Here is a 10,842-nt window from a genome sequence, read left to right as displayed (position 1 = left end):
TGGTCGTGCGAGGAGACTTACGGGAAATCACATAAAAGATTTAGAGGAGACTTCCGGGAATAGAGGAGTGTGTTTTTTCATCCCACCCTCCTTCCTGAGCTCGGGGGGCGACGCTTCAGGATGAAAAGCAGGAAAGACCCTGCCCCTTCAAACCCGTTTGCATCCCTATTGGCGAAGGAGCCTGCGCGACAGACTCTCATTGGCTCCTCTTGCGAGAGGAGGGGGCGCGGAGCGAATACACTCAGGCTGTGGGAGGAACCAGACAGTACCTAGGGGCACCCGGACGGCGGCCAATTCTGACCTGGAGACTGTTCGGTGGGGGGACTGACTGGGCGGTCTCTCTCGGTCCCCTTTCTGCGCATCCTAGGGCATGACCCCGGTGCCAGGCTCAGCGCCGGCCGCCTGATGCTGGGTGGGCCGAGCTGGGGATGCTGGAACGAAGGGCGTTGCTATGGCAACGGGAGGCAGGGCCTGGCGGGGGGGACCGGGCCCGAGCCGGGGCTGCAGGTGCCGGCGGCGGCTGTGGCGGGGCGATGGCGGAGCGCGGCCCGGCCTTCTGTGGCCTCTACGACGCGTCCTCGCTGCTGCAGTACTGCAACGGTAGGAGCCCTCTCCTCAGCTCGACCCTGGCCCCGCCCAGGGTTGGACCCAGCCTCCCCTGCCCCGACCCTTTTCTTCCAAGTCCTCATCTCCTCCTCCCTGTGGGAGACTCCTCCTTTCCCCGTATCAACAGGATTCTGGCCTCAGAACAAGGTCCTCTATCCCCAAAGCCGCGACCCTGGTTCCCCGCCACATACACCTGCTAGACAGAGGGAAGGGGAGGGAATCTGAAGGAGCCTGTGACGGAAGGAAGGCAGGCCCGGGGTAGGGAGTCACCTGCATCGAACTCTTTCGGTCCCCTCTGCCCTCTGGGACCCAGCGCTGTGTTGGGGCACAGCAGGGGAAACGCTGAATTGAGGCCCGGGCATGGGACCAGCAGAACCGCACGGGACTTACCGTCCGCTCGAGCCCCCATCTCTAGCCCCGCCCCTCCCACCCAGGAAGAATTCTTTTTCCCTAGACAAATGCGTATGCCACCAGAAGGGCCATTTTGGTGTTCGGGGAGCTGGGCTGGAGGAGCGGGGAGAGGAGACATGCAGAGAGTGGGCGCTGGTCCCTGGGCCGGGGTAATGGCCAGGAGAAAGCCGAGAGCTTGAGTCACGGGGTGGGACCCTAAGATCCAGCGACGCTGCAGACGGAAGTTGGCGGCTCAGGGTCAGCGTGCCCCCACGGATCATCTGGGAGTTTAGAGGTCACTCCTTTGGGCACACACGCTTTGCCAGGGACCCCTAGAGTCGGCGGAAGAGCTAGAATGTTCATCCCCTTCTAGCCTCTAAAGGTGTAGGGTGACAGGGTCTCTCGGGCTGTGGCAAGCATGGGTCCTGCTCCTGAAAGAAAAAGAAAAGCTGTGTCCTCAACAAGCACCCAGCACCTTTGGGGTTTCAGTACTGTCTGAGGCCACTCACAGCCATCAGAGTGGGATGGTGTGTGTGTGTGTGTGTGTGTGTGTGTGTGTGTGTAAACATTAGCTACCTCATTTAATGGTTCATCTTACTTTGGATTTATTAAGCTCCTATGGTGATGCGGGAGGCATGGCAAGCGCAGGGCCTAGCTCCGGTATTTTCGACTGTGATGTTATTTATGTGAGGGAGGAAAGGGTTCCACACGTAAGGTCGTTTGGAGGCTCCCCCACACCCTTACTGGCTGTGCGGTCCTTGGCTTGTCTTTAAACTCCCTCGCATCTTCTTCAGTTTCTTTTGCAAGAAGGACTCCCACAGAACCCTGGGACTTCCTGAGAGGGGGGTTTCACGTCTGCAGTCTTCTCCCTCTGGCCTGGAGGAACCCACCCCCTCTCCCCCCTCTGCAGGACAGCGGACCTAGGAAACACTGGAGGGTGGGGTGGGCAGAGGAGAGGCTGGCAGGACCAGGCAGGCGATTGGACCACGGAGGGAGAGGGACGGGGAGGAACAGGAGGCTGCAGTGCGGAGCCCAGCGGGCAGGCGGGGCTGGCCTAGGGACGGACACAGGACTCGGGATGGTGCGATCTCCCAGCCCGGTTGCTGGTCCTGCTACCGTCTTTACTGGAAACGGGCTGGAAGCCCGGGCCTCCTGAATTGCCTCGTCAATGAGTCTGGGTAGGAATGGTCTGGGAGGGAGGCGGAGGAGGACCACTTTGAGCCTTCTCCCCGTCATAGGAGGGAGGACGGGAAGGGAGTCATTTAAAACTGAATCAATGGAGTGAAGGGAAGGAGGAGAGGTAAATCTGGGTGGGGATACAGAGGCAACAGAAAGTGGGGCCAGCTAGATCAGAGGACAGAAACTCCCTGCTGGGAAAAAGAGATCGGATGTCATCTCTGTCCTGCAATCCCCAGGTCGGCCGCCAGGGGTCACAGAAGGTCCGTCCTTACGGCTCCTTGGAGGGGGCGAACCCCTTGGAGAGCAGAGAGAGGGGAAGGGATGACCATGACAGGACCTTTTGGCTTGAAAAGTCTTGGGTACAGTGAGAGAACGTTAGTCCCCGTGACAGAATATTGACATTCGTCAGAGGACGCTGGGGGCGCGTTCTAGAACCTTGTCCCCGGGAGTAGTAGGTTGATGTCATCTTTAAAATGCTGATATGACTTAAAGATATTCAGCATCTTAGTCACAGAATCTCAAAACCAAAGCGAGGCCCTGGGATTGGTGGAATCCGCATGAGAAAAAGGACTTCCCCCCAAGGTCGCATGGTCAGGGCACCGTGGCAGAGAGAGGAGCTGGGGATTTCCTTCCTCTTTGCCGGAACCCTCTTCTTGCGCCCATCTCCAAGCATCCCCACAGGCCCCAGGTGGCAAGAAAGGCAGGAAGCCTGGCTGGTCGCCGACAGACCCCGGAAGGCCAGAGGGACGCTCCTGGTCCTCGAAGCGCCCCACCCCCACCCCCGGGTGGTCCCCCGCAGCCCGCGTCTCCTTGGCTTTCCAGATGATAACCTGTCCGGCACCAGCGGCATGGAGGTGGACGACCGCGTGTCGGCGCTGGAGCAGCGGCTGCAGCTGCAAGAAGACGAGCTGGCGGTCCTAAAGGCGGCGCTGGCGGACGCGCTGCGTCGCCTGCGGGCGTGCGAAGAACAGGGCGCCGCGCTGCGCGCGAGGGGCACCCCTAAGGGCCGGGCGCCCCCGCGTCTGGGCACCACGGCCTCGGGTATTCTGATCGGGTGGAGGGTGAGGGGGTGAGTCAGGGAGGTCGGAGCTCCCGCTCACCGTCTTCCGTGCTCTAACCCCACCACTCCAGTGTGTCAGCTCCTGAAAGGCCTTCCCACCAGGACGCCCCTCAATGGCTCCGGACCCCCGCTGCGCGTGGGCGGCTATGCCACCTCTCCGTCTTCCCCCAAGAAGGAGGCGAGCTCCGGCTGCGGGTAAGGCAAGAAAAGCCAGCCCAAGCAGGGCCTCCTCTCAGACCTTGCTGGAGAAGGCTGCTTCATCCTTGTGGGCTCTGCCCTCCTCACTCTGGTCTCCCCTTCGCAGCGCTCGTCGCTACTTGTCCCCCGAGCGCCTGGCCACCGTGCGCCGCGAGGACCCCCGTAGCCGCACCACCTCTTCCAGCAGTAACTGCAGCGCCAAAAAGGAAGGGTAAGTCGGGGCGGGGGGCAACCCCAGACAGGCAAGGGAGTGAATGAATGGAGACTTGTCAGGCCCCTCGCGGCGAGGCTTATAACCTGCAGTGGGGTGAGCCTGTTCAGGTGTGGGCGGGTAGCTGCTCGGGTAGCCTGGTCAAAATGGAAGGCCAGGAAGGGTGGGACCAAAGTTGGGAGCGTGACCATCACTGGTCAGCAGAGGAAGCTGGGGAGGAGCCAGGCTCCTGCGTGCGGCGTTTAAGATAGAAGAAAGTTCCCTTTGATTCCGAGGGTGGAGTCAGGACTCAAGGCTCAGAGTTTCTGTAGGGAATTGTAAGAATCAGAGGTACAGGGGTGTGGTTGGAATTTGGGGGCGTAACTGGAGTTAGCTTGGTAGAATCAGAATCCAGCGTAGGGACCTGTCCTTTTAGGAAGCAGGCTTGGTATGAATGGGTGGGGCTTAAGATTGGGCGGGGCTGCAGGCGAGCGTGGTTCAACCGTACAGAGATAGCTTGAAGAACTTCGGGACCCGGTGGAGTGAAACTGGATAGTCAGAATACCTAAGGGGACCCAAGAAAAGAGGTGGGCCAGCCATCAGTCATTAAGAGAGAAGCCTGTAAGTTATAGCTGAAGCTGAGGCAAGGGGATTGTCCCGAGTTCGAAGCCAGACCGAGTTACAGTATCACACCGTGAGTTCCAGTCCAGCCTGGACTACAGTGGAGCTCCGTCTCAGATTTTAAAAGTAAAACAAACAAACAAACAAACAAATAAATAAATTGAGCAGGGTGCTGTGGCGCACGCCTGTAATCCCAGCACTCAGGGAGTCAGAGGCAGCCGAATCTCTGTGAGTTCGAGGCCAGCCTGTTCTACAAAGCAAGTCCAGGACAGCCAAAACAAAAAAACAAACAAAACCTAAATAAATAAGTAAATAAATAAAGTGCATAGAGGCTCAAGACTCTGCTCTCAGGAGTTGGCAAGTGGAGGCAGGAGGATCAGGGGTTGAAGGTCATGCTTGGCTACTTGCAGCTAGCGTGGGTTACTGAGACCTTGTCTTAAGAGACAGAGACACAGACAAGGAGACGGCCAGTCCAGGACTAAGTTAGAAAGAGGGGTAGCTAGAGGCAGGGTCAAGGGTGGAGCCACGCTAGCTTGGCAGGACCGGGGAGTCAAGTCTAAGAGCAAACCCTAGCAGGTTTCTCCTGAAATAACAACAAGCACGTTCTCGGCCAGACACTTGCCCGCATTAGCCACCACGAACCTCGCCATCACCCTGGGAAGGTAGTTATTCTATTCCGCTTCTGAAACGAGGAAACAGAGGGAGAAGTTGGGCAACTTGTCCGTACTTGTAGAAAGAGGCAGAGCTGGAGAGATCTGCGCTCCCGCAAGCGCGCCTCTGAGCCCATCACCCACCCGTCACCCCAGACAAAGAGTCTTGTGTCTGGAGTCCGTGGGTCGCTCTGTGGGACCCGGCGGCACCTGACGCCCGCGGGGGTCGGCCGCAGAGGGCGGGGCAGGGGCGGTGGCGCGGGAGCCTCCCGGGGCCGGAAGCGGCGGGGCCGGTCCCGGCTCCACCCCCGACCCGAAGTTCGGCCAGCAGCCGCCATGAGTAATTTTGGAACTGGGTGAGACCCTCTCGCAGCCCCCTTCTCCCTCCTCCTGCCCCTTCTCTCCTCTAGCGGAGGAAAAGGTGGAGCCACGCCCCTTCCTCTGAACTTTTTATGGCTTTCCTAGCTGCTTGAAGTTTGGGGAGCTGGGAGGGGGGAGGGAAGGAGCGCTGGGGAGCATTTTGCTGCCTAGGAGGAAGGGTCCCTAGTGACTCCAGCCTTCCAGGATCGCGCGCCTGCCTCTTCGTGCTGTGTGATACTTCGGCGATCTCTGCCTCTCTGGGCCTGTGTCTTAGGCTCTTCAAGATCTAACGAGCAAAGCACAGGGCCTGCAGAGAGGTAGCGCTCCGCTCCTTACTCGCCCGATTATTCATCGGAGACCCACAGAGCCAGGGGTTAGGGGGCAGCACTTCCTCTCCCATCTTATCTGCCTGCTAAAGCTCTTCTTTTCTTTCTTTTTTCCCTGCATCTTTTCCTGACAGGAAAACCAAAGAAGTTATCTTCAGCATGGGTGAGTGCGGCGGGTGGGCGTGGTTTCCCTGTGCAGCCGGCTGAAGGCGCGGGGTCCTGGCTACAGGGCCTTTGCCTGTCTGCCTTCCTTTTACCCACCTGTCGAGAAAGAGAGGGGAACGGGAGGGGGAGAGAGAGAAGCAAAGGAGAGCGAGAAAGAAAGGGGAGGAAAGTAAAGACGGCGGGAGGAAGGTGTGGTTTAAGCCAGCAACCCGGCATTTTTGGAGGCTGAGGCGGTTTGGAAGTTGGAGGAAGGCTAGCCTGGGCTACGTAAAGAGCTCCTGTCTATATATACTTAGCTGGCTGTTATGGCTCCTACTTATAATCTCAGCACTTGAAAATCTGAAGCAGAAGGATCACCTGGAGTTCCATACCAGCTTGGTCTACACAGTGAATTCCAGGCCAGCCTGGCTGTAGTGACCCTGTCTCGAATAGTAATAATGAGGCTAGTAATGATAATAGTGAGAGGAGTGCAGGCAAGCCTAGGCTGCTGGGGAACTGACCTCCGAAGGTGTCTTGGCAGAGGAGGGATCCGTGAAGATGTTCCTGAGGGGCCGCCCGGTGCCCATGCTGATCCCAGACACGCTGGCGCCCACCTATAGCCTGGACACTCGATCTGAGCTGCCCTCCAGCCGGCTAAAGCTGGACTGGGTGTATCCTTTGGCCATGCTCCCTCTCTGCCGTCTTGGAAGAGGGTAAGCCCTGGTGAGGAGAGGGGGGCCTGGGGAGGGGCTACAGCTGGGGCTTTCCAGGCCACTCACCATGGGGGATCAGCACGAGGACCCCAGAGAGAAGCACAGTAGCTGCAGTGATCCTCCGTGGCACTTCCTGTCAGTCAAGGATGATAGTGAGCACATCATCTTCCTGCCCGCAGCTTCCAAAGACCGGGTGGAAGGTGTGGTTCCGTGCACCACCCGCCTGGCTCTCACGGCTATCAGTCAGATGGTTGTAAGCCACCACGATCTGTTTACCAAAGAAGGGCTTCAGAGAGCTCAGCTCCAGAGTGGAGAATCGGGGAGTGTGGCACATTGGGACAACACACACACACATACACACATACCCCCTGGATGTCCTGGTCTCACTCTGTAGACCAGGCTGGCCTCAAACTCACAGAGATCCTCCTGCCTCTGTCTCCCCAAGTGCTGGGACTAAATGTGTGCTTCACCACCTCCCAGCTACAAAAATATTTTATTGGAAACTTTCAGTGATGAGGAATATCACTGGGGAGTGACGGAGCCTGAGCTGAGGAATGGAACAGGTACCATGACTGTGTCCCCAGTGACACTCAGCTACAGCCACAGGGGGAGAATTGGAGCCTGGAGTTTTAAGCCCAGCCCTGCTTCTGGCTGACTGTGACCGTAGAAAAATCACCTTCCTCCCCATGCCTCAGCTGGTGGTCTCCTTTGAAAAAAAATGGATTTTCTGATGGATCCTGAGGCTGAGGAATGATGGGTGAAGGTGCTGGGTTTTGCCTGCTTGTTAGCCAGAGTGTTTGCTGTGCAAGCATGGAGCCGGAGTTTTGGTCCTCAGCATTCAAACAGATGCTGACACGCAGATGTCATCACACAGACGCTGGGGGTGCATGGTGGCAGCCTGTGGTCAGGAGGCAGAGACAAGCTTCCAGGGGCAAGCCGGCTAGCTAGACTAGCGGGAACTGAACGCCAGGTTCAGTGAGAGAGCCTGCCTGGATAAAGTAGACCGGGGAGGAAGACACCCAAAGTCAATTTCAGACGTGAAATTCACACATGCATTCATGCACACCTACACACACTGATGCAAGCATGTATGCACACATGCACAGGCCTTGTGCATGCTAGGCAGGGGCTCTACCGCTGAGCCATACTTCCTAGTCCCTCCTTCATGGAATCTAGATAAGGTATTCTATCTCTAGGTAAGTCTGTCTCCTGCTTCAGCCTTCCAAGTGCTGGAGTTGATTGTGCACCCCACAACCAGCTCTTTTCTTCCTTCCTTCCTTCCTTCCTTCCTTCCTTCCTTTCCTTTCCTTTTTCCTTTTTTTCTTTTTTAGGACAGGGTTTTTCTGTGTAGCCTTGGCTGCCCTGGACTCCCTTTGTAGACCAGGCTAGCCTAGAACTCACAGGGATTCACCTCCCCAAGGGCAGGGATCACAGGTGTGCCGGCTTCTCTTGTCTCTGATAAAGACACTGGTCACCAGGTTTAGGCTCTATGCTTCTCATATATATAGGAGGGCCCAATGACATCTGTAAGCCTCCACATTCCATCGAAGTCCGCTGCCACAGTTTGTGGGGAGGGTCAAGGAGTGGACCTCGCAAAGCTAGAGGCGGGCATGGGCATGTCATCCGCAGCGCTGAGGAGGTGGAGCCAGCAGGATTGCTAGGAGTTGAAGGCCGGGCTGAGCTGCATTGTAACATAGTGTCTAAAAGCAGACAGGGCTGTGGAGATAGCTCCCTTAGCAAGGTGCTCACCGGCAAGCAGGAGGACCGAGTCTATCCTCCCGACCCATGGGGAAGCGAGGCAAGCTGTGGCTGAAGCCCCAGCACGGGCTAGAGCACAGACACTGTCCCTCGGCCGCCAGCCCGCCACTCTAGCCGAATCTGTGAGCTCCAGCATCACTGAGAGACACGTGTCAAAATGAAGGTGGGGAAAAAAATAAGCTGGGTAACAACTGGGGAGTACACCGAAGGTTCATCTCTGGCCTCTACAGTTTTGTGCATGCGTGCACACGCACACACACACAAACGTGGACTTATATTTTGAGAGCATCCTGGTTCGGCCCCCTGCAGACACAGCAGCAGAAACGGGAAAACATTCCAGTGGTCTTACGATTTCCGTTCAGCCAGGAGATACGAAACAGGTTCCTTAACCAGCCCTGGGCGTCTCCAGCCACGGCTACCGAGGCCGGGACTGCAGGGCCAACCTTTACCTTCTGCCCACTGGAGAAGTGGTGTACTTCGTGGCCTCTGTGGCCGTACTGTACAGCGTGGAAGAGCAAAGACAGCGGCACTATCTGGGGCACAACGATGACATCAAATGGTGAGTGGGGCAGTTCCGGGGAGGGAGAACCCAGGCGGGCGGGGCGCCGGTCCAACCTCTGCCTCCTGGGCCACGTGACTGCCGCCATGGAGTGTGGGGCGGTGCCTAACCGATGCTCCACCTTTGAGACCACCAGGTGCGCGCGCGCGCGCACACACACACACACACACACATCCCCGCCCCACCCCCAGCCCAGCGGAGACTCGTGGGAGAATGAGCATTGATTATATGTACATCTGAGTGGATGCGCCTTGGTGTTTTGCTTGTGTGTATGTCTGCGTGAGGGTATCGGATCCCCTGGAGCTGGAGTCACAGACAGGTGTGAGCTGCCATGTGGCTGCTGGGAATTGAACCTGGCTCCTCTGGAAGAGCAGCCAGTGCTCTTAACCGCTGAGTCATCTCTCTAGCCCGTATAGGGTTTCTCTTTTTTGTTTAGACGCGTGTGTGTGTGTGTGTGTGTGTGTGTGTGCTGTTTGTATGTGCAACACATGTATGCAATGTCCCCACACACCCCTTTTTTTGGTATTTCAAAACAGAGTTTCTCTGTAACAGCCCTGGCTGTCCTGGACTCCCTTTTGGTAGGTCACACTGGCCTCAAACCCACAGAGCTCTGCCTCCCAAGCGCTGAGATCAAAGGTGTGCGCCACCACACCCGGCCTGGTGTCCCCTTTATCTGTAGCTGCAGCAGTTATGACCTCTGTGGGTGCTCAGAACCAACGCCAGGTCCTCTGAAGAACAGCAAGTGCTCTTGACCACTGAGCCATCGCTGTAGCCCCCTTTAACTCTTCCTATGGGGCAGGAATTTGATGTGTAGCCAAAGCTGGCCTTGAACTCAGGATCCTCTTGCCTCGCTCGGCCTCCTGGGCACCGGGATTGTGTACCTACTATACCTGACAATTATCAGTACTGCACGTGGTGATGCCTCCACCACGGCCCCCAGCATTTCAGGTATTTCCGTGTTGTGGCTGAGTCTGTTTTCGTGGCCGCTGTTTTTAGAACGTGCCTGAGCCAGGTGGGTATTTGAGTTAGAAACCCAGGATTTCTCCTAAGCACCTGTCATTGCTATCCAAGGACTAAGGATGTGTTTGGGTTGGTGGGGTACTTACCTGATGTGCACAGTCCTTGGGTTTGGTCCCCAGTCCCCCACAAACTAGGAGTAATGGGTCATGCCTGTAAAACCATCGTGCAGAACACGGAGGGAGAAGGTCAGAGGTTCAATGTCATTCTCAGCTACACAGCCAATTGGGCTACAGGAAACATTGTTTCAATAAACGTGAAAGAAAAGATATGGGGTTTTGTTTTTGGAGACAAGGTTTCTCAGTGTAGCCCTGGCTATCTTGGAGCTAACTCCTTGGACTCAGTGGTCCTCTGCCTCTTAAAGAGTTGGGATTAAATATCCACCACACCCTGCTTCATGAATAAATATATGTATATTTTTGTTTTGCTTTTCAAGACAGGGTTTCTCTGGGTAGCCTTGGCTTTACTTTTATAGACCATGGTGATCTCAAACTCACAGAGATCCATCTGCCTCTGCCTCCCTGAGTACTAGGTTTAAAGGTGTGCTCCACCAAGCCCCGCACGCATAAGTATTTTTAACATTTATGTTTCTTGGGTGAACACCTGTGCATTTTGACTCTAACCCGGTAAGGAAGGGTTCCTGGTCCTGTGAGTCCTTCTCTTCCCACAGCTGAATTCTCTTCCTCTGTCCCTCTCTCCTCAGTCTGGCTGTCCACCCAGACATGGTCACCATCGCCACGGGACAGGTGGCAGGCACCACGAAGGAAGGCAAGGTATCTGTGGGGAGTGGGCACCGCGCAGAGGGGCTGATGGGAGCTGGGACACCCCCGCCCCAGAGTAACTGCGCCTCTCTTTTCTGCAGCCTCTGCCACCCCATGTGCGTGTCTGGGATTCTGTGTCCCTTTCCACCCTACACGTCCTGGGTCTGGGGATGTTCGACAGAGCTGTTTGCTGCGTGGCCTTCTCCAAATCCGTAAGTCTTTGGCCCAGGGCCTTCAGAACGCACCTTCCTGTGGGTGGACCCTGTGCCTCAGCACGCTGTCACAGCAAAGCCACGCACCCCTTCACATC

The 10,842-nt window shown here is 56.7% G+C and overlaps 1 protein-coding gene across 4 annotated transcripts in view; it reads left to right on the top strand.

Annotated features, from left to right (window-relative positions):
* The first annotated feature begins 276 nt into the window (after positions 1-276).
* The window catches only part of Eml2 (EMAP like 2), a 30,738-nt gene continuing 20,172 nt past the window's right edge, over positions 277-10,842 (top strand). For 2 of the 4 annotated variants that reach the window (XR_002476574.2, XM_021642144.2), the window contains exons 1-9: positions 277-600; positions 2,998-3,216; positions 3,307-3,430; positions 3,540-3,644; positions 5,715-5,743; positions 6,266-6,395; positions 8,605-8,754; positions 10,475-10,544; positions 10,634-10,744. Coding sequence is in view for 3 of the 4 variants with exons in the window: in XM_021642144.2 (XP_021497819.1) it covers positions 429-600; positions 2,998-3,216; positions 3,307-3,430; positions 3,540-3,644; positions 5,715-5,743; positions 6,266-6,395; positions 8,605-8,754; positions 10,475-10,544; positions 10,634-10,744 (1,110 nt within the window). In the remaining variant the exon portion in view is untranslated. Of the gene's footprint in view, positions 601-2,026; positions 2,175-2,997; positions 3,217-3,306; positions 3,431-3,539; positions 3,645-5,193; positions 5,251-5,714; positions 5,744-6,265; positions 6,396-8,604; positions 8,755-10,474; positions 10,545-10,633; positions 10,745-10,842 lie in introns of those variants that run through there. The other 2 variants (XM_021642145.2, XM_021642146.2) reach the window with 2 other exon arrangements.

Source organism: Meriones unguiculatus, chromosome 1 (genome assembly GCF_030254825.1).
Source record: "Meriones unguiculatus strain TT.TT164.6M chromosome 1, Bangor_MerUng_6.1, whole genome shotgun sequence".
Lineage (NCBI taxonomy): Eukaryota > Metazoa > Chordata > Mammalia > Rodentia > Muridae > Meriones > Meriones unguiculatus.
The sequence above is the reverse complement of the archived record's forward strand: the minus strand, read 5'-3'. Positions and strand labels throughout refer to the sequence as shown.